Source organism: Colias eurytheme, chromosome 14 (genome assembly GCF_061535395.1).
Source record: "Colias eurytheme isolate Ceu_HAF_F1 chromosome 14, ilColEury1 Martin Lab GWU primary, whole genome shotgun sequence".
Taxonomy (NCBI): Eukaryota; Metazoa; Arthropoda; class Insecta; order Lepidoptera; family Pieridae; genus Colias; species Colias eurytheme.
The window spans coordinates 1,443,875-1,468,758 of record NC_142993.1 but is presented as its reverse complement, the minus strand read 5'-3'; the positions used below and the strand labels follow the sequence as shown (position 1 = coordinate 1,468,758).

General features: G+C 33.4%; 1 protein-coding gene across 2 annotated transcripts in view; it reads right to left on the bottom strand.

Moving 5' to 3' along the window:
• Window positions 1–7: 7 nt before the first annotated feature.
• bves (popeye domain cAMP effector bves) overlaps window positions 8–24,884 on the bottom strand; it is a 45,254-nt gene continuing 20,377 nt past the window's right edge. The window contains exons 2-7 of one of the 2 annotated variants that reach the window (XR_016457490.1): window positions 23,576–23,733; window positions 8,244–8,346; window positions 6,658–6,798; window positions 5,427–5,562; window positions 3,295–4,561; window positions 8–2,926 (exon numbers count right to left, since the gene is read on the bottom strand). Coding sequence is in view for 1 of the 2 variants with exons in the window: in XM_090109656.1 (XP_089965782.1) it covers window positions 2,862–2,926; window positions 5,427–5,562; window positions 6,658–6,798; window positions 8,244–8,346; window positions 23,576–23,733 (603 nt within the window). In the remaining variant the exon portion in view is untranslated. The remainder of the gene's footprint in view (window positions 2,927–3,294; window positions 4,562–5,426; window positions 5,563–6,657; window positions 6,799–8,243; window positions 8,347–23,575; window positions 23,734–24,884) is intronic. The other variant, XM_090109656.1, reaches the window with a different exon arrangement.

Here is a 24,884-nt window from a genome sequence, read left to right as displayed (position 1 = left end):
CAATATGTACACAATTCATAAGGTATTTTATTTTCTATCTCATTAACATGTACTACAATGATTCAAGTGATCACCCACACATAATTTACATATATCACACATGGCATATCATTAAGGCATTCTAAAGGTGTAATATCAAAGTTAAAAGTTTTACTTTGATAACCTTTATTTTGTACAACAGTTATAGTCATGTAAGAAATTTACATTATTTTAATGCACATTTTATTTTTCAAACCAAGAAATAATGTTGTAACAAATATAATTGTCATTTTATTAATCTGTAAATCAGTAGATTTATTTCATGAAAAATAATGCTTTAACTAAGTAAATAATATATAATTATCCTAACAGAAAAATGGTCATTTTGAATTAATAATTAAAAAACACGATAAATGTTAATGCTGAGGACAGAATAAATACAATTAATTATTCTTCATCTCTATGAAGAATAATTAATTGTATTTATTCTGTCCAACAAACAATAAACAACCTTTCCGAGTCTCTGAAGTTAAGAGACATTTTCATTATGCAACGTGATAACTAGAGCAGAAAAATCGTACCTTTTGTTAATGTCAACACTTATTATTGAGCAATTTGGTATGCAATTCAGAAAAAAACATAATATTTTCATTCCTTTTTTGTACAGTCATCCATTATTTGTTGATCTTTGTGCATTAAAATAATTGTAATTTCTTATCGAATCATTACATGTAGGCTAGGTTTGGCTGGATGTTCACCACGATATAACGGGCCTTATTTCAAGCATTTTTATGCGTGTATTCGAAAAAATATAGTATAGAGAACATCAAGCGAAACATAATCTCCAAGTAATCTATCAAATTTCGTCATCCATTGAGATCCAATATTACACACTTCGGCATTTAACAAATCACATACATTAGCAATGGCAGTGCATTTATGATAATCTATATTATTAATAGTAATTACTTAACAGTGAATTGATTTAAAAATGCAATTTTAATACCTCCCAAGTCCCATTGGCATAAAAAACTAAAATAAAAAAATAAGATACGTTCATAGATTATTATGGCAATACTTGTACTTGGAAATTGGAATGAGCGCGCGTAAAAAATGACATTTGATCATACACTAACTTGCGCATGTTTCAATATGTTATTGAACAATACTTTTGGCGCAATATAATAAAGTAAAAATTAACACGTTCACTTCTAAAATAATTTCTAAATCAATTCACGTTTTCATTTGCAATTTCAAGCTATAAAAAAATTTGGAATGTCAAATTATTTATCTAACACAGTCAACATTAGTAGTTATAATATTCACTTATTGCATTCAATGGGCACTTATGTAAGTTCATTTTCGTTAATTGCTATTCGGGAGACCAATTTTCAAAACAATTATTGTTGGTTTACATGAGTTTAGAAGTAATCGAGAAAGATCTTGTGCGTAAGATTTTTGATAATGTTAATTTTTTGTGATAAGAGATGCATAGTGGGCGTCTGACTTGAGTGAAGAATGTAATATTTTAAACTAAAATATTTTTAAAGGAACAATAAACATATAGATGACTGAAACTATGATACACCTCTTATTTTTAAGTGAAGAGTAGGTTATATGAGCAGGAAGTAGATTTAAATAATTATTTTCATAACAAATGACAAAGTTGATACCCACTTCACTTTTGTCAATCCCAGGGTTGCCAAACTTTTTGTAACGTTATAAATATGACGTTTTAGTATTAACCATAGAACACTCATTTGAACAGTAGGTACTAAGAGGTCATATTTGTCATTGATATTGTAAATAATAATAGGCCAGGATGGTTGTTGTCTTTCCACAATTGAACTACATATTAAGTTATGAGTGAATTTCATCTCCGCATTTAATTAAGAATTATCTTTAACAGATTAATGCTATATTATTAAGATGTACACATTAAGAAAATTGGCAACCCTTGTTAACGCATCCATTACCACCCCTTTTTATTCCAAGTCAATTCAATAGTACTTCAATTTTGTTCATTAACTATTTCACTAGCAACGACATTTACGTTATTCGAAACTAATTTTGTACATAGACACTTATTATATACAATATTTAACTCCGCCTTGAAAAAGTACGTCAGTCCAATAACTACGTTTCCTAGTTCTCTCTATCTACATAAATGTGTACACAAAATAATATTTATCGTTTATGTCAATTTATACATAGACTTCTTGTATCGCGAAGCTTATAAATATGTAAAGAAACCCAAAAATATTGCCTCCCACGTACAAAATAAGCTTGTAATCTATCCAATATAATAAAATATCTCCGCGACACGGTCGTATAATATTATTATAAGAAAATAAACGTCCAATACAACTAGAGAGATCCAATCAATCACAAGTTCAACCAAAATCATTCTTCAAATAACAAAAAAACATATACGATAAAGCGAAGCGTCAACGCAACGATATTAAAGCCATTTAAAATCTAATGTACGTCGTCGAAATATTTTATCTTACGCAAAACCATTCAAAACTAGTAACCTTATGCTAGCTGCCAAACAAAAGGCGGTGAAATCGCTTCGAGTCTTTTTTATTTCTTTAACCGGGACAGCCCTTTAAACTTTTTTACACAAATTCTCCCTCGAAGCGAACTCCGCTGCCGAATGTTTATGGTAGTAGACTTTTTCACACACAATGACACAACCAATCCATGTTGTTATCTATGACCACAACGAATCTGTCAGCTGTCATCTGTCACTGTCAACGTAGGAACAAAGCGGCGTCCACAGACGCGATAAAGTCCGTGTATAGTCTGTGGCCGCCATGTGCAGACTTGCCCTAACGGTAATCGCGTCTCCGCGGTCGGACCGCCAGGTGCAATGCGTGGCCTCAGACCGGCGTCTCGTGGTCTGTCTCTTCGATTCTGCCCAGGCGCCATGCGTTCGGATCGGTCGCTGGAAAATTATAAAATACGTTTAAAATTACGATTATTTACAGAATACTTTCTACTTCATATATTTTTGTATTTGTTGTAGTCACGTGTTTTGTTTTAATATTGCAGAACAATTATGTTTTGAGACAATTTTAATGGTACTAATTATCATATTTAAATGGTAATTAAATGAACATTAAACAAATATATGTAAAATATAGAGCGATACATATTATATGAATGACAATGAGTAGCTCTTGATAAAGGGCACATGATTTGATGATTTTCAACTTGCTTTTCGTAATAAATTTCGTACAAAACCTGTTGATTAATTTTGAAGAAAGAAGAAACTTAAATTTGGAAAAAAAATAATAAAATAATAAGCATTACCTGAATAACTCGAGTCTTCCAAACATGCATAGGATTACAACGGAAAGGAGACACGAGGGATAATACAATTGTTATTATATTTAAATATATTCAAGGTAACAGGATCATATTAAAGCATTGTTGTGATAGGTCAAGATACACTCAACTTGACGAGTCATTAAATCACTTTTTTTTTCTTTTATAGTAACACTAATCGCGAAAAGCAAGTTGAAATATGGTAACACATTTTTAATGTTTGATAAAAGCGACATCTGTGCATCACGACATGAACTACGATAGACAACAATGACAGCCAAGCGTGTTATCTCGACCCAAATACATACTATAATAATATATATAGTTTATATTTAGTGTGAACAAATATGAAAATATTGAAGTACCGTAAAGATAACATCAAAAATATCGTAATATTATCGAAGAATTTATGGAATCACCTTCATTCACATTATAAGAAGCATACAGATACAAAAAAATATTTTCATAGCATGCAACACTTAAATATGTTTATGTCAATTGACGAAACTAAATAATACTTTTCTCGTATCAAATTGTTATAATTTGCTGAATATTTAATACTAGATGTAATTTGTTCTTAAATTTCTTATAAAAAATCATTAAGCTTCGTCAATATCACCTACTTATTTACTTATATTAATATCGATAATATTAATGATACTGTGCGTTAATACTCAAACTACTTACGTGTATATTGTACTTCATAAACTTAACCTAAACTAAATATAAAATGTATATGTCATTGTTAATTATATTATAATAATTATAATATAGGTACATAAATGTGCGTTTCGTTATAAAAATAAAAACCAAGTACACATATAAAGCCATATTAATTACACACCAATCACATAATAATTGAGCAATACCAATATAAAAAATAAATTCGTTAATTTGGATATCAAAGGACGGATTGGGAATATTGATATTTTTTTAATATAAAAGCCGGATATAAAATTTTGTTTCAATGTGAATAACTTTATATACTTGTGATTTAGAAGCAATCAAATAGTACAATTGTTTCAACGTTCATAAACATTTTTTGTTACTGGCAATTAATCGCATGTCAAATAATTTGACACTTGTTTTTTTACGTACAGAATGTACATTTGTTTTTTTATTCATAGATAATTTGTTAAAGCAATTGCACTATTTTAAGGATGAAAGGATAAAAGGTAAAAGGACAAAATGGTAGGGTTCGTAGTTCAGCATTCTTGCGTTGGGGGCGCGCAGAGTAATGGCGCGTGTTCGCCTGCACAGTAATATGGACCTTATTTAACTAGCTTAAGGTATACATTGCCATGCGATATCTTATTTAATGAATTTGTACGGTAATGTGTAAGATGCGGAAAATATTTAATTAATATTTAAACACTATTTCAATGTTTTTAAAATTTGGATACTGCAATTAACTTGATGTCATTTCATCAAAATAAAAATGCCTAAATTTAAAAATTAATAACTATTTTATAGTCAGTAATCGCATTATCTTACTACACAATGGATTAAAAAAAAATTACAAGCTCATAATAACTCCACGAGGGTAATGAAATAAAGCTAAATTCATAAACGAAATATGTTGTATAAAATAATGTTTTTCAATGTTCATTTATTTCAAACGAGTATAAATTTAGCTTTAATATCAATCTTCACATACACTACATAGCTTTTACGATCAAATACAACATGAATAGCATTACGAAAGCTCTTTCTAAAAGAAAAATAATATACAGAAAAATAAAACAGTTTGTATGTTTGAAGGTAAGGAGTACAATAACTACAACTGCTGGTATTAATTTCATATATTTCTTTTATTATTACCTCCTTGATACAAAAAGGAGCTAACAAAAACTAAATTTTAAAGGACCAAGAAGGCTAACCACCTACTTTTTAAAGTCGATCAGTGAAACAGATGCGAGTTTTTCTAAATTATATTTAAAATTCAACCACAAAACCATATTCATCGCATTCAGACTCAATTTATATCTTTCTCTATTCTAATTTGTTATTTTTTTTAAAGAATAGTATTCTTAGATCTAATTTCCCATAACTCTCTCCTCTAATTTCTCAAACTTTTTTTTTTTGTAATTTTTTGTGATTTTTTCCTCCCATCTCACCTTGCAACTGTCGATTCAACAATGCCGTGATACCGGGTCCATCGCCGCTCTTCTTAACAATCAACATCGGCTTGTCTTCGCCTTCCTCATAACTGTTTGGTAGGTGACCGTTGCTGACCGCCATCGTTTCGCTCACCTGCGGATTTTTATGATAAAAATATGAATAGAAATGAAAAAAAATATTTAATATTGAGATTTGTCCAGGCTAATCTCTTGAAGGATTGCATCATTTTTAATTGAATTTGCATAGAAGTCAAAGGAAGAAATAGGGTAAGATACTTTTAATCCCGGAAAATTATCGTATGACAGACACGAAGTAGGAAAAACAACAATGTGGAAGATCAAAAAAACATAATGGAAGATTTATAACAATGTATGGCACCCTTATATTGTATTGGATTGTTTGTAAATAACGATCTATTCCAAGTTCTACCGATTAAACACAAAAGAATGAAAAATCGGTAAAAACTTTTCGGTAGAGTTCATTTACAAGCACTGTAACACAAATCTACCAGTTGTATAAGTTACAATATTACACAGATTATAACAAACAAGTACCTATTAAAAATCCTGTATTTCCCTAACAATTACATGATATTATACCTATTCTCTACAATCCGTGACAAGCTATTACCGTTTAACAAAACATCAATAAGCGACCTTAACACAGCCCCGGAGAGAAGTAGGTTACAACTTTGTACTACATTTACTAAATTTATTGCCCACTCATGCGATTTATTTTCTACAAGGTGGATTTTATTTGCACGTCTTTGTTCGTTTTACAGCCAATTTTGGTAATAAAGGCAGTTTTAGAAGTAGCGTAATTTTACCCATAAAATAAATAACTATGTCATAACCGTACAAATTATCTGTAAGGCATTGTAGTCTCTAAACGGATGGACTGACTTTGATCTAATTACATATTGTATTTTGAATAATTGCTTGATTGAATTTTCTTTTGTATCAATAAATACCCACGCTAAACTTTTTTACAATCTACATTAACTATTTTCAAATGAAAGTTCCTGAAAAAGAAGAAAGAAAGTAGATGTGGAATCTTCAACACTTTAAACAGTAATTTATTGTGACACGTACACTGTTACAGTATCTAATATCCACTACAGTATTACTACAATAAAGATTTAAAAAAGCATTACTACAAAAGTTCCACGAAAACGGACCACCCATTTCCAATATCCACTAGGACATACACACAAAAACAATCACAAACCTGCATCAACTTGTGCACAACGTCCCTGCCGAGGATGTGGTCGAACACCGCTTGCAGGAAAGCGTCCGACATGATCGACAGCTTTAACTTGTCGCGGTGCCATACTAGTACTCGCGATTCTTCCATCGCCATTATGGATACCTGTAAATATATTGGGATATACTTTAGTAGTAATAATTTACTTGTTGTGCTCTGCGGTTTTACCCGCAGAGCTGTTGGTTTTAGCGAGATAATATAATATAGACTATAGCCTTCCTCGATAAATGAGCTATCCTAACACCGAAATAATTTTTCAAATCAGACCAATAGTTCCCGAGATTAGCGCGTTCAAACAAACAAACTCTTCAGCTTTATAATATTAGTATAGATAATTTATAGGTTTTATAAGTGGATGGTAGTCATTCTGCCACACAACAGACAGACTTGCAATCTTACGGTGCATTTACATCAAACGAACATAGAGCTAGAGCAATAGCATTTTTCGTGATATTTTAGTGTAAACGTTAACTTGTATTCAGTGTTGATTAGTATTATAACATTGCGTAGATCTTTTCGAACGCACTAAGAACAAGGTAAGAATGCTCTACGCCTGTTTACACTAAAAGAATTTGACAAAGTGGGCTTAGAATGAGCATTCGCTCGTTTGATCTAAGTGCACCGTTAGAATATCTTTTTATAGAACCCTCAAGAAATTAAAGCCAATAATCAAAAATTATTCTTCCAGAAATTCTATAGAATAAACAGTCACTATAATAGCTCCTAAAAGCTCTTTTAACAATCCATTCCATCTACGACCACCTAATGTTTTCCATTAAATCCTATAAGAATAATGAAAACGTATTACTTCATTAAGTAACACGAAACAATAACAGCATTGATAAAGCAAATTAAGCGTATAATTTGCACACAATGGTATCGGTGACACATTTAATGGTCGATCGTCTACTTTCTCTTATGTAAGATATTGGCAAAACATTGTTTCTGAATTGCTTAGCACTTGCATGGTAACACAGACGATAGTGTTATAATATGCTAAACAAATTGGAGAATTTTACACTTTGAACATGATAAAACTACTTATACAATATAAATTTATAAATAATAGAAAAAATCGATCACGAGGCGGGATTCAAACCCGCATCCTTACACGCCAATCCGGGGCGGATTCCTGACCAACTCGGCCACCCATGATCCCGTCAAAGCAATTGAATTTATTCTATTCTTTCAGTTTTATGTGTCTGAGGGACACACCGCGCACCATTCATTGAGATAATAAACAATTATCTCAACCAATACGAAACATTATTTCAATGATATTGTAATCATCATCACTTATACAATCCGAAAGATTCTGAAGTTTGTATTTCACAGCAACTGTTTAACCACATAAGGTAAAATTACGTGAATACAATATATAGGTTATGGTATAGAAGCTGCTCTTTATCCTCTTACTATACCCGTAAGACTGGCTGTAAACACTTCCATAGATTGTTCAGGATTAAAGACTTAGTCCCAGGATAATCCTACAAGAATATACTTCCCCTCAGTTTTCACTTTATAAAATTAAAAAGTTTTGAATAGAATACCTGAAAATATTCATCCGTAGACACGCCAAACCACTCGGGCGAGTCTAGGAAGTGATGTGGGAACACTATGTGGAGTGCTCGCTGATTCTGAGATACTACTAACCTGAAAATGAAACAATATATTAAGTTACAGTTTGAAAGTACAGTAAAAGCTTTAGTAGACGTTATTTTTGTAGATCGAGCCTTTGAGATAGGGTACATGCAAATTAATCGTTTGTTTTATAATAATATGACCTAAAAATAACACTTGAGTAAAATCAGTGTTCGGCCAAAATAATTTCTCTCATTCCTCGAATATACTGTGATCCAATTAAACAATATGAAAAGGTTAATAAATTTTCAAACAAAGACAAATTAATATCAAAGGTTCCCAATTTCCCTAACTATGATATTTATGTAACCTTTCCTATTCGTCCCATAGTTCGAAAGGTCAAAGTTTAATAGATTATATGGAGATTGATGTGAACTAACTAATGTATTAATTATTTAGCAACTTAATTATAGATTTCAGTTGGAGATCTTTATTAAAATCACCGAAACTAGAAAAAGAGCTTTGAAGTTTTAGTTTCCAGGCAGGTATACTTGTCATTATTAATTAATTCCTCCTTTTCTTTTTTTCAGTTTTCATCATTTACTTTTCACTTACTCATTTACACAACGATTAAAAATTGATATCTATTTTTTTTTCTGATAACCTAAGGAAATAAGAGGACGTACTAGAATTTAACACTAAATTTAAATTAAACTTCGTATCTAGTACGCTAGATATCACATGATGTCGTATTTTGACCTTTTTAAAGATCTAGCGAAGCAGGCTAGCGTTTTTCTTTTTAGTTTATTGTGGTTTGGGTGATTTTGCTTTATAAGCAAATATTTAATGAAGAACACGCTGTTCAATATTTTTTTTTTAATTATTACGAGCTTTAAATTGCTACCTACTGGCAATGTTATTTTCAATTATAAACAAAAATAGCTAAAGTAATTATAATCAGATGAAATCCTGCAAAACGCTTTGTAACATTACAAAAGAAAACCTTTTCCTCAATCTTTTCACTATTCCGAGTTCTGAACCTTTCACTTAAGATCAGCCAAAGACATCCTTAGTACAGGTACCATATGTTCCGACAAACAAGTATCAATCCACATCAAAGGGTGACCCTTTTCAATCATAATCCATTAGGTCGGAGGCTCGGAGCTTGTCTGCGACCTCGACGCGATCGAGCCTGTCCGACATTCAGAATTCGTCATGCACCGCGTCGGTTAATTCTTTGCTTTATTAAAAATGTGCCCGTGTTGTTCTGGTTTCTTTTATTTTACATAATTATTTTTTCACAAAAAATGGTTGGATGGAACTGGACAAAATTTTAAGAAAACAAATTGGAAGGCAATAGCTTTAAAACAAAAAAAAATCGTCAAAATCGGTGCATCGAGTCGAAAGTTATGAGGTAACAAAGTCAAAAATAATACAGTCGAATTGAGAACTCCCTTTTTGAAGTCAGTTGAAAACAATCATTTCACACGCTTCTATACTCTCTACTATGGTATATACGAGGGATTTCTGTTATAATATATCGTTGAGTATGAGACATTTCACATCTGTTTCACTAATCGGTTCTTTACAAGTAAATCATTATTCGTTGCTATACGCTCGAGCACTAAGCGGTTTATTATTATGTTGCTAAGTATTACCTCTAGTATTGTTGTCTAGAAGGGCCATATTTTATCAAGGTATTTTCTGCTAAGTCACTTCAGTTTATAATCCAAGTATCTTTTAGTAATTTTCTAATTTCAATGTCGTTGAATGAAAAAAACTGGTAAGCAGATGTAGACATATCTGATATTTGGTCGATCTCTTATTATAGCATAGAATCGAAATGCTGAACAATATTTATTTAGAACAATACTATACTTACATTAAACTTTATAACAATTTCCTCTGACTAAGTATCACAATCTTTAATATCCTAATATAAACAAGACCATATGTTTGCTAGTAGTTTTTATAAAAACTACGATGACCAAAACCAGCTAGGTCTCTGCATACCAAGTTACTGACTAGACCGATCTATAAACGGCGCGTAACACTTTAGCAGTCAATCAATACGTACTATAAAAAAATGTAGAGCGCTGTTTTTTTGTTTGCACTCGTAAAGTTCGAACCTCAGACTTTACTACAGAAATTTACGTACAATTTTTACGATAAAATGCTGTATTCTGCTACAGTTGCTTACCGCATCATCATTATTCAATATAATATAATTAAAATGAATACATTATAGATTTGCTGTTGCTATTAATCTAAATAAAAAGACCCCAAAAAAATACACCGAAAACAATCATGCCAAAGTCTTCATATCGCATAGTAACTTCAGTCGCATAGTAAACTAACACGTATAACCAAAACCAAATGACGCAAAAATGCTATCCATTATCAATTTCCTAAGCCAGGTGTAAGTAAATTCAAACGTGATCGAGTCGTGATTTGTGTGAGGTGCGGCAACCAGTAGGTAACGAACACAGAACGGGTCCGCTCATTCAAGGTACGTAAATAAGGACATACATCATCGCTTGCAAGATATGGTTTTATTGACTTGGTCAGTTGAGGTCTGAGGTCTCTATCTCTCGAAAGCTCGCAAAGGTTTGCATCTCTTCAAAGTTTAGGATAGACATTATTTTTAATGTAAACAATAACAGTCACAATTGATAAACAAAACAAGACATAGGTAAGACCCTTTGCTTTTAGTCGTATTTTTCCTGATATTAATTAATGAACCTAACATGCTTAGAGATCAAAAACCTTACCTATAAGGATAATTTGGAGCATACTACATAATTAAAAAATTGTAACATATTTTATTTTCATTCCATCAAACTCATATATATCAAAAGACAAACATTATATTTTTAAATTTAAACAGCTCATTATAATCGGTTCAACGACTTACGACACTCAACTTATAACTATCAAAACAAATAACACTCAACCAAGTTAAATAGCCAAGTGACAGTTCATTACTACACACTGGCTCTAACGTTATTCATGAAATTGCAATCCCGTGTGCGTATAAAGGTCCATAAATGAATGCCACTGCAGTTTTGCAATAGGTCAATAATTTTCACTTTATAAGTCGTAATGATTGCTATGAATCATGAACCTATAGACGCACTGGCCAACTTTATGGTTCATGTGTAAGGACTTTCTAATGCTATATTTACACTCGAGGCTAATGAAGGACATCCAAAAGATCTTGAATGAAACTAGCTAATGTGTTTGGAAAGCGACTAACGTGCAGAAGTAAACTTAAATCTTCCTGGAAGGCGACCAATGGAATAGTCGAAAAAAATAATAATATAAACGATTTGTGTAGGAGATCACAAAAAGATTCTCTCGAAAATAAATTTAAAATCAGACTTATGATGCGAGCACATTGTATTTGATGCTATAAAAATATATAATCACATCGTCGTAATAAAAAACAATTACTCGCTTTCATAAGATAATAATTCTACCCATACTCAAACCACCTCAATTCAGAAAATTACAATCCACTAAAGTACGTGTAGCAGATCGAATCATCATAATTTATGCACGACGCAAATTATACCACCTTACCAAAAAATAGGAACAGCTTATTACATACGAATTACAAAACCAAATACACAAGATTAAAGGTTGCGTGGGAATAAAGCCTGAAGAGGACTGATTACGTAATATGTACTCCTACGTACTACAACATATGGTTTATGCTTTCGATAAAGACTTTTGATTTCAAAGAAACGTTTCATTCGCAAAACCCACGGTAACTGGTATCTTTATTATTTAGACTGTGCTCCGCGGTTTTACCCGCATTGCTTCTCTCCTGTTAGTCTTAATATAGCCTATAGCCTTCCTCGACAAATGGGCTATCTAACACTGAAAGAATTTTTCAAATCGGACCAGTAGTTCCTGAGATTAGCGCGTTCAAACAAACTCTTCAGCTTTATAATATTAGTATAGATTATTACGTTACCGATAGCTCTTAAACTAATATGACCATTGACCATGAGACCCAATTGCTCAGAGATTGTTCCTATTTACTTTCTTAGTTATCCAAAGCAGTTTAATTTGATATAGAGCATTTCTTTACTCATCTTTAAAACTTCCTCCGTTTACAAAATAAGATAGCTATACCTACTTCAAAATAATGACAATTATTGGAACTTCCAAATCTTTGGAGACAAGATCTCATTAGTCTAATATCATTAATGGAGGTAATTTACTGGATCTCAGGTAATAAGGAAAAAGCGAAAGGAGATCTGTAATAACTTTTTGAAGTTTTGATGAGATTGCAATGAAAAGGAAGAAAAAATATTAACATTTTCTGAACAAATAATTTAAAGTTTTATACGAACTCTCCTGACAATAAAGAACACATATAAATGGTCTTATATGATGCAGACTTTCCAAAACTATAGGTACATACCTAAATTTCAACGATTTATTTTTATTTATATAATATTCCCACCAGAGTCAAAACTGCTAAGTCTGATAAATTCATAAATTACGTAGGCAGATACGTGAGTACATCGCTTAAAGAAGGATTCATCCTTGAAGGTTTTGTTGAAATCTCAGCCATACACCGAAGTCAGTCTACTTAATCATATGCAGAGAATATCCTGAGAAATACTTGTAATTTTATACTAACGTTTATTCTCTTGACACAGCGTCTTAGCACCAAGATTGATTGCACCTTTTACTGCACCATCCCGTTCTAAATTTACACCTAGGACACTTTATAAATCACACTTAAAGAGCACATAATACTATGTGCTTTGTAGTGAGAGAAATGCAGTTTTATTTTTCTGTTAGGATTTTATATCTCAACTCATTTGTTGCCTTTATATTTGCAATTTTTAGGAAAAGATAACATCGTATAATTGTTTACCTAAGCTTGAAACGTATTGTTAGATTAACTTTAAAAATAATTACATCATTTTAGCAATAATTACATCGTACATCTATTAATTTTAATACGTGATTTGAATGAACTTTACGCGATGAAGCTTTCCTGCTTTTTGTTTCGATTCTTATTGGCTTGATAAAATTCCTCATAAAATTACTCGAATACGGAATTTCATCTGTATTATAAGATATAAATTATACATATTTCCCGATACTTTAATGTCGGAGGAAGGAACGAGATTTCTCGGCACAGGAAACAAGCACTGCCGCCCGGTGCGCGAACATTCTCATTTATTTTCTTTTCGATTTTTTTATTGAGTGTAATCTTATATATATAAAAATGAATCGCAAAATGTGTTGGTAAGCGCATAACTCGAGAACGGCTGAACCGATTTCGATAATTCTTTTTTTATTATATTCCTTGAAGTACGAGGATGGTTCTTATGTAGAGAAAACGTAAACATGTACCACGGGCGAAGCCGGGGCGGACCGCTAGTCTTATATATAAAAATGAATCGCAAAATGTGTTGGTAAGCGCATAACTCGAGAACGGCTGAACCGATTTCGATAATTCTTTTTCTCTTATATTCCTTGAAGTACGAGGATGGTTTTTATGTAGAGGAAACGTAAATATGTACCACGGGCGAAGCCGGGGCGGACCGCTAGTGTACGATAAATTAAATACATGCAATAATTATTTATGGCAGTTAGTAGAATACATGGATTGCGTTGGAGCATAAATTGATATGGAAAAGTCTAAGTCATTCCTACGTGTTACGCATTGCTTGTATGATCTATACTTACAAAGCAAATTTCATCAGAAACTGTTCAGCAACTTTTGTGCTCAATAGTTTTTTAAGAGCATAGAAAAATGAATTATTCATTCCAGTTGAACAAACAACAAACAAAAATAAGGAAATTTAAAACAAAAAATAAATAAAACTTGTTTTTAGTATTTACTGTTGTTACAATCAAAGAGGTATATTCAATTAAGTAATCAGCATTTCTAAGGATTCCTCCAGGCCCTTTTCCGCGAACGGTAAGGTATAATGTAACCGGTAAAAAGTAATTCAATCGGTTTATATTTCCAACTAGCTGTGCCCGCGACTTCGTCCGCGTGGAATAGTGACTGCATAGTAGTTACTACTTAACACACAATTATTGAGTAAACACGTCTTGAAACACGTACTATCATATACAACTAAATTATAAGTACTTACACATTATTATAAAGTTAAGAAATAAAATAAATAATAACACAAAAGAACTGTTAGTAAAATTTATTACTAAACTGAGCTAGGTATAAAACTTAGGTACAGAAGAGTTCAAAATTTCCAGGATGTGGTTATTCTCCCGCTCCCATATTCCTTCTACTTTCACAGACGTTCAACTTTTCCCTTTCACCCCTAGTAAATGGCAGAACCGATTTTGATCTAAACCATGTCTAATCATACCTATATATTATGTACATGTCATATCCTTTCGTTTGGTACCTAACTAAATGTAATTCACACGTCATTTGATATGCCGCTTGATTATATTATTTGACCACATTCGATTATTCATTCCCACTTTTACCGCTATAAATCAATAAATGGATGAACCGATTTTGATTAAATATGCCTCATCATACTTCTCACGTCAGGTCATGCCCTTTCATTTGATATGCCACTTGGCCACTTGGGTATATTATTTGACAACTTTTATTCCCACTTTTATACCTATATCCAATAAATGGATGAACCAATTTTGATAAAATATGTCTTATTGTACTTTACACGTCATGTCTTTCATTAGATAAGTCACTTGAGTATATTTGATAAAATTTATTTATTTATTCCCACTTTTACCCCTATATCAAATAAATGGATGAACCGATTTTGATAACATTGGACTACTTAATTGTTTCTGACAGGTCATCTTTTTTCATTTGATATATCACTTGGGTATAACAGACAACATTCGTTTTTTTCATTCCCACTTTTACCCCTCTATATAATAAATGGATGAACCGATTTTGATTAAATACCTATGCCTCATTATACTTCTCACGTCAGGTCATGCCCTTTCATTTGATATGCCACTTAGGTATATTTGACAACTTTTATTGCCACTTTTATCCAATAAATGGATGAACCAATTTTGATAAAATATGTCTTATTGTACTTTACACGTCATGTCTTTCATTAGATACGTCACTTGAGTATATTTGATAAAATTCATTTATTTATTCCCACTTTTACCCCTATTTCAAATAAATGGATGAACCGATTTTGATAAAATTTGACTAATTGTTTCTGACATGTCGTCTATTTGCATTTGATATATCACTTGGGTATAACCTACATTAACAACCTACATTAACAACTAACATTCGTTTTTTTCATTCCCACTTACCCCTATATAATATAATAAACAACTAATGTAACAAAAAAACGCATCTAATTGGTATTACCCGTTAGCGAGCTACGGTGGCACAAACAGACACGCAATACACACATAGCGGACATAACACCCCTCTTTTTGCGTCGGGGGTTAAAAATAATACCTACGACATAATTTCAAAGACCTTTTATATAGAAAATTTACCTAGAAGTAACCATAATGCTACATATTTGTGCAGGTTTTAGACTTATGAGCAAAAATCTAAATAAAGGTCTTTTGACCCCCCCTACTACCCCCTCAGCATAACCACCCCCCCCCCCCCCCACGCTTGGGGACTTTCGATATGATCATCTGGACATGTCAAGGAATAACTTATAATTTACGTAATAAAGTACATAATTCATGTATAGAATGCCTTAGCAAATGTTCGCTGTGATTACTTAAATGGTCATAACTTTTTTATTTATGAACCGATTGACATGAAATAAACACTAAATGTTAAATGAAGCTTACCACAATATATTAGTGAAAACCGCATCTAAATCGGATAAGCCGTTTCTGAGATTAGCGTGTTCAAACATACAGACAAACAGACAAACCGACAAACAGACAAAAATTTTTTTAACAACAGTTTTGGGTTTGGGATCGATTTAGTAATAACCCCTGCTAATTTTTTTTTACATATTTTCATTGTACAGACACAACTTTTCTAGAATTTTATTATATGTATTGATGATTAAACTCCGTCGCAATGGCGTTTTTATTTTATTTGTGTTTTGTCTTTAACCGATTTATAAAAAAAAGAGTTTCTCAATTTGTTAGTTTTTACATTTACTGAACTAAAGACGTAGAATTTCATACAAAAAAATGAAATTGCATTTTGTGCTTTGTACCAGATTGGTACTCCCGCAGTCCCGCTTAGGATTAAAACAGTTCAATTCAGGATCAGGATTATAAAAATGTAACTTTTTCACCTGATATAGAAGTAAAGTTTTGAAATATTTTTGTCCTCATACTCGTATCCAGTATTCAAAGGGATAATGTTCAGAGATTTTTAATGATGATGACACATTCAATCTTATGCGAGGTCTGTTACACCCGATATATGAGGGTCATTTTCACTTTAAAATTATTGTAAATATAAGCTACAAAAGCTGTTTATTAAAACAGAGCTTAATTGTTTTAAAACAATAAATATTGCTTTTGCTTTTTCGTACAAGAAAGTCACTCTGGAATGATAAATCTTTCCTTTGCCTAATAAAAGACGAAAGGCAGTTCCAACTAGTGCATTTCTATGCAAAGAAACCATCTATATTTCCTTATATGTATCATTTATGCAAGTAATGAATATATTTATATTTCCCCCCAAAATTACCCAACAAACTCCTCAAACATCGCGTTCACAAAACATTTAACGTCCCGGCCCAGAGCAATCTCGCACCGCTCGTAAACTGTTAGCACTAACTTTTACGTCGATTACCTACTTTCCACTCCAATTTAGGATTAGCGACATTTCGACCATTAATAACTGTCCAATAACAATAAAAACTAGACAATTTCATAGTATATTGGACCTGTTACACGCTGTTTCTGGTTACATTGCCTTAAAAGTAACTAGAGGGAAAAGTATAACACTTCTTGTTGATAGTAATTTCAAGTTTTGGTATGAATTATTCAGTGAAATCTATAACAAAACGTCTAAATAATTATAGCACCGCTTTTTCATCAAATAAATAAATTATGTCCCTTTCGAGCACAACTTAAATAGGCGCCGGTTTTTACGACACCTTCAAAGGAAAATCTACAATTTATTTTCATTTACAGTAACAATAAAAAAAAACTTCAACAGAACGTTGTTTTGAACTGTAATAAAAAACTTTACCCACCATAGACCTCATCAATACAACGGCAAATAATCAGCCAATTATGCATAATGCAGGTCTCACGGGAAAATCAAATCAATAGTGCACAATGGTTACTGGGAACAGGGGGGCTACAATATCTTATAGCAGTATTATTTCCAGTGTGGGAAAGTGATGACGCTAGACGAGCTATAGAGCTTTTTGTTTCACACTAGAAATAAAACTATAAATACTAATATAATAAAGCTGACGAGTTTGTTTGTTTGAACGCGCTAATCTCAGGAACTACTGGTCCGATTTAAAAAAAATATTACGGTGTTAGATAGTCTATTTATCAAAGAAGGCTATAGGTTATATCATCACGCTAAGACCAATAGGAGCGGGTACCGGGAGTAGCGGGACCACTGCGGGTAAAACCGCGGAGCACAGCTAGTAATACTATAAAACATCATGGTACGAGGTTTGGTCCCATGATAACTCCGTTATCAATCCCACATCAGCAGACACGTCACGTTACGGTACAGTCCTTATACGATTGTGTCACGGTGGATCTTGTATTTTACTCCATTTGTGACGCGCGAGGATGGCTATCTGGGATTTTGTAGTGTATAGAGGTGTATATAATACGACTTCCTCGTGTAATGGAGATATAGTGACGTATTTTTTTATTTTTTTTTTTATTGTGTGATAGGGAAGCGCTTGACCACGATCTCGCCTGATGGTAAGCTGAGATGTGGCCTATGATGGAGCGCGCTTCCCTAGGAGGTACCCGTTCACTCTTTGCTTGAAGACCCCCATATTGTACTCGTCGGGGAACACATACTCAGGAAGTATACTCATACTCATATTGTATTTCAGGATTCTACGTTCGAAAGTAAGTATTAAGTTTTTGTTATAAGACGTAAATATGTATATCAAAACGGCCGTTTTATTTACACTTCTCTCATCATCGACATCTTACTCATAGGAAGAAGTATTTCTGTATCGCTAATTTCATACCTAAGGAATTAATTATAACAAAAACAAGCAGATTGTAGCACATACTTAATTGATCTGAAGGAATTTCTCACATCAAAATATTTTAGAAACACGAAATCGTCCCTAGTACAAAAACAGTACAGGAAGGCATAAGCCTCAATATGCTCAAAAATCACACACTACGACTACGCCAATACACACAACTATAAACAACGTGTGCAAATCAAACATTGAGAAATAAACCGCATAAGGCAGATCTGTCCAATGTTTGCGCTACCCTGACCCGATCCCCTGACGATGCTATCCAAATACCACACTGAAGCAAGTCGTGTTATATTCATCACATATTTATTGGCTACATGGTACAATCTAACTAAAGAATTACTTGCCGGTAGGTAACTAACATATAGGATAGGAAGAAGAGAATCATTTTATATTCTTTGATAGGTATTTCTTAAGAAAAGAATCACTTAATAATTCAAACTGCTGGAAATTTTGTGCTGATGTTTAATCATTCTGTATCCAAAGAAAATGAGACTAAAAGATTAATAAAAAAAGCTAGACAACATTACAATGTAAATCTAGTACTTTTCAATCCAAAACCAATCACAGAGTAATATCAAGTAATCAGCATTTGTGAGGCTTTGAGTCCCTTTTCTACGAATTTTCAATTTCGATTCAAAGTTGACTTATTGGTTAGCGCTATTGTTTCATATTGATATATTGAACCATTATTATTTCAATAACGTTGTTTGTACAACATTATCAATAACTGAAGAATAATAGAAATTAGTTTTGTCAATTGTACAAATCGAGCTTTTATAAGTTGTCATGCAAAATAAATGGTAATCGATTTATTGTGAGCTTAAGATCGTATTTCGCATATAGACCTAACGGTATCAGAGATTAAAGTCATTTGCTTCTTCTTTTTTGATAACATTCACATTTCACAAATTTTATGATTAAAACGAGAGACACCGACTCTGTAGAGGTGGGATATTCAAGGATGTATATTGTCCTAGTTAAAGCTACACGTGTACATGAAATGGAACATCGTATATTCCTATATCGTACATTAGATGTCCTGCGCGGTTTCATTCGCTGGCAAATTCATGTTGGAAAGCCCATGTGTTATTGTAATGTATAACTTATTTGGCGTATTACCCGTGGTCCCCCCGCTATGTCCCACTGGTGGGTCTACGGGTAATACTTTTTCCCCGTGGACCCACTGCTATAGAATGACATGACAGTGGGTCTACGGGCACTTGAATTAAAAGTAATTTTTACCCGTTTTTTCGTTTACTGAAAAGTTTCATTTAAATACCTCAAGGGCTTTTTTAGTCAATTTGCAACAAACATATACCAACCAAACATTACCGATTTTAATTCTCTTCGTACATCAATGTTTCAGTAACAATTCTTAAACCAATCGATTGCGTGGACATTATTTTTTATTCACAAATATATGAAAGGTCACCGATGAGGTAACTTTCGATGCGGCAATTGACGCGGCATCTGTACTGCATAAACTTTTCATAAATTCCTCGTTAACGAGTTGCGATTTTGGCAACTGCCGATCCGAGGAATCTTCGAGATAACGAACTTATGTTGAATCCGTTTAAATGTTATACGTGACGAAATTTATTTTTGTTTTTAAAAATGTACGCCATTATAAGTCCGCAGTTCGGATTAGTTTTTTTTTTTTTTTTTTTTTTTTTTATGGTAGAAGAAGGCAAACGAGCCGACGCCTTGCCTGATGGTAAGCTAAGTGCGCCGCCCATAGACTACCGTAACTGGGTTACGGGTGTTGCCTACTGGTAGAGGGAGAGGGACAGGATATTTAGTAAAACGAAAAATATTGGCCCTTCAGGTAGTCATAAGCTCTCTTTTTGAAGGCCTCCATATTGAAGCTGTTCGGGAATACAGACTTTGGTAGTTTGTTCCAAAGTACAGCAGTACGCGGAAGAAAGTTGCGCATAAAGCGCACAGTTGTGCTTCGCCAACCGTCCAGGTGGTGTGGATGGAAGAGGTTCTTGTGACGGGATGTGCGGTGGTGAAACTGTGCTGCAGGGATGAGGTTAAATAGTTCTTTAGAACACTCCCCATAATAAAATCGGTAGAATATGCAAAGAGACCCTAAGTCCCTTCTTAATGACAGAGGGTCAAGCTTATCAGTAATCCTGGGATCGGCGATAATTCGAGCTGCCCGACGTTGAATGCGGTCAAGTGGAAGAAGGTGGCACTGCGGGGCGCCAGCCCATAGATGAGAACAGTACTCCAAGTGAGGACGTACCTGCGCCTTGTACAATAATAGGAGGTGACTTGGCTCAAAGTACTTTCTCGATCTATTGAGGACGCCCAACTTTATTAGTTAGTTAGTTAGATAGTCCTATTCAGAAACAAAAAATAAATCACTGATAGATTAATGACTTCTTCACTAACATAATTTTAAAGATTAAGTTTTATTTGATGAACGTTTCTACTTTCTAATTAGAAAAGGAAAGATGCAACAGAAATATTTAATTCAAGTTACATTTAGCATTTTAGAAGTAAACAATCAAAAATTTAACTCATTTGGTTGTTAGCCAAGTGCTTTTGAAACTATCCCAGTAAATCGAAAGCCAAAAATCCAAAATACAATTGAAGTACATACACCTAGACTAGATTGAGTTGGTAAATATAATAAATAGAGACAATACAGGATTCTGTATAGCACGGGCACAATTCAATCGTTGAATAGCGACACTGTGAGCTCGCGTTAAATCTAATTACCAAAGTAATTACCAGGCAGTAATTAAATTCACTTTGATAACCGTCGTCAACAGACTTGATAGAGTTGATTGTTCAGTTCTACATTTATTATGCATTTTATTGCTTAACTGAACCCATTGAATCGCTATGGATAGATAAGGGTTTATGTTTCTATATTAATGCTTCCATTACCCGATCTACATAATTGAACACTATGAGATAGTCCGTATCTATTACGTATTAGGGATTTTAGTATTATCCATTTGTTTCTCATTATAATTATTGTTATTATATTATATTATATTGCATTGTATTTACTTGTCCTGTAAATATATTTACACCTAGAATTGTCCAAATTCACGAATGATCATTTACCATCTACCTTCAATAAGCTTAATACTTTCGAACCACAACAAACAAATTTAGAAGCATCAACCATCTCAGGAAGAACTTTCCAGAAGTTTCTCAATAAAGCAGTACTAGTACATAAAACGTAGCTTTTTCTAGCAAACAAGTGATACGCAAAAGCCACTATCTTGCGGTTCATTGTATCACGATACCACGTGTCAGGTAGATAGTGTCAAGTTCAGTGCAGATTACACCAGCGTGTTTGCTTCAAATGCGTTGTTTGTGAAGTCAATGTTTACGGGCTGTGTCGGCTGCTCTTTAATCACATTTAAGATGCCTTTGTGACTTATAGTTATAGTAATGTAGTTGTTCTAAACATGTAGTCCGGGATTTTATGAAAGTTTTAGGTTTCCCATCTTTTCTGTTTGAAGACAATAAAAATGGTTTACATATGATAGTAAGTTCGACAATATAATTGCAAATTATCTACTGAACCTACAATCTTCCATTCATTAAATTCTGTGGGCATTAAACGCATTTTAATCCGATACTAAGATATTTACCTTTCTCAAAATCGGCCTATCAAGTATCAAGTGAGACGTTTTTAATGTAAAGTTTATTGATACTCATTACTCAATCACAAAAAAACAACCAGTTTATTGGCATTTATCAGGAAGATCCGAAATCCGATACAGGACAAACTAGCGGAATAAATACGGTAGAGTATATAGTTACGGAATAAACTGAGCTAATTTAATTCCATCAACTCATTTATAGCAGAGCTAGGATTACAGTTATTTCGAGCCCTGTTTGGAAGTAAAGTATATGACTCACACGTGAGAGATCGCTTCTTAGAAGCACATCTGGAGTGCGAAACATCGCAAATAGGTTTAATAACACCAATGTGAGAGTAATATATTCATGATTGAGAACGGTGATTCATCGTTTAGGAACTTGTTAAGGGTGTACTTACGATAACAAGAAATTGATTGATTTCTTTAGTGTCATCAATTTATATTACGCTTTAAGTGCATTGCAGTCGGTTATAAGTCGTCGGTACGATACGCATTTTTTATAGAAGTGAATAAATTTGTACAAAATCCATCGAAATCTGTGTTTTTCATATTTATGCATTCTTTGTTGTGTATAATTGCGTACTCATTTTCCATTCTTGACTAATTAATATATTTTTTGTATCAGTACGGAACTTAAAAACATTTAAAAAGTAATTTCATTGTTAGGTCACACACGACTCACGCGCAGTGAGATGATGTTAGCCTTAACTCTGCAAATGTGTGCATAATTAGATTTATTGGCCGATTACCGTCACAGCGTCCGACCCAGCCTAACTCCGCTTAATTTATATTTGAATTTTACGCATTCATTCTTTATCATGCTTTGGAACATGATTGATGACTATTTGTACCGCAAATCTTCTAAAAACAGCATTGATGAATTGGAATTTTACAAATTGCTCTCTAATGACCAATTAGCTGACCACATTTCGTCAAAATATTTGCTTATTATTGTGTGCATGCTATTTCAATTCTCGCAATTAGCTCTTAATAATTTCGCAACTTTTCAAACTTCATGCATCTCATCAATCGTTATATTATAAGAACGTGTGTGCTGAATGCACTCCATTATAATAAGACTTTGTAGAGGCAAAAATCTCTTATAACTTTAAAGGAAGTATAGTAGGTAGGTCCAGTGTCAACCTTCTTACCAAGCTATTCTCATCTCTACCCTCTTCTTTATGCCCTCTTCAGTCCTCGTTCCTCACCCACTTCTTTCTTAATGACTACATGACCGAGCCAACGGAGCCGTTGTGCTTTTATTTCTCCAAGTATATTTGGCTCGGCCATTAGTTTTTCTAGTTCGGCATTTGTTCGGACTCTCCAGCTTCCATCCTCTCGTCTGGTGGGACCAAAGATCTTGCGAAGAAGCTTTCCTACCATTTTGCCTTCACACTCTTGGTTCCACCACTTCCTTCGCATTAAACAGAGAGCGAACATTCCATGTAGCTAATCGTAAGTCCTTTAAACCATAACTTCTAGAACACTCACTTGCCAGACAGCACGAGCGACAGGCTGTCCACCTTGGTGACCTTCTCGTGTGCGTACAGCTCGTGGCACTTGAGGTGCCGCACGTTGCGCATGCACATCAGCACGCGTCGGAACTGGCGGCGGGAGACGCGCAGCGGCTTGAACAGTGCTGTGTATACCTGGAAGAAGATATTATTTTTAGTAAGAACAAATTAAATATGCTAAACGTTGTATATGTGGGGATCGGTCGGTGGTCAAGTTTCGGCTCATTATATCATCTAAGTTCCACTTCGTGTTTCGCGATTAAATATTGAATATTCACGCAGCTATTCTACAATTAATTAATTGTGTATCGTAATTCACAAATAATAAATGTACCTATCATCGTGATTTGCATAGGCAACATTCTGATTACGTATGAGAAGACGATCTACTACGTAAAAGTATAAACTGCGTAAAAATACATATAAATTAATAAAGTTGGACGTTTTAAACAACACCTCTTAGTTCCAAACTAAACTTAAATAATTTAAAACGCTTAGAAAACTTAATATAGAGTTCGGTGTAAGATTGCGCTTCTCTTATTTCCATTGATTGCTATTGCGTCGTTTACAAGTTTACAAGACAGAATAAAGAGGCTGTATCGAATCACATCGATCTTGGGTGTCAAAGAAAAAGCTCATTATCATCTAATAGTTAGACGCATCGCGAGACAATCAACTTTTTCCAGCCATCTAGCCTTCTATCCTTGTAAAAGGAACAAATGGATGGCGTCATTAGGCTAGGATCTTACACTACTGCATATAACCATCAGCATTTTAATGCGCAAGCTGAAAATATCAACTATAGTCATTAGGGAAAAATGCAGACGTTCTCTGGTTCCTAGAATGCATTACTTATACGACCAAACAGTTTGTATCATAAAAATATAAGAAATACATACAGTTAGCACTTCATACGAAATATTACCGCTCAAAGATTAGCTTAGCTTCCTCCCATAAAATACCGACAAAGGAAGCGGTTGTGTTATTTGAATGAAGGTGGGGATAACCATAACGAACCATACCTTTATACCGAACCGAAACCAAACCATACATAATAAATGACACAGCCCAGAAGATACATGAAGTTTGCCCCTTAAATTTTAGCACTTATCATTTACTAGATAGTACCTAAAGCGAAATCAGTTTCTACTCAGATAAAAATATCGAAACTATACTTCTTGGTACAATTAACATTCTCTTAGACTTTAGAGCTGCCATATTTTCCTAAGAGAACCGAAAGCTACTCGGCCATAAAAGAGCTTCGATAGAGCACAATAACACCCGCA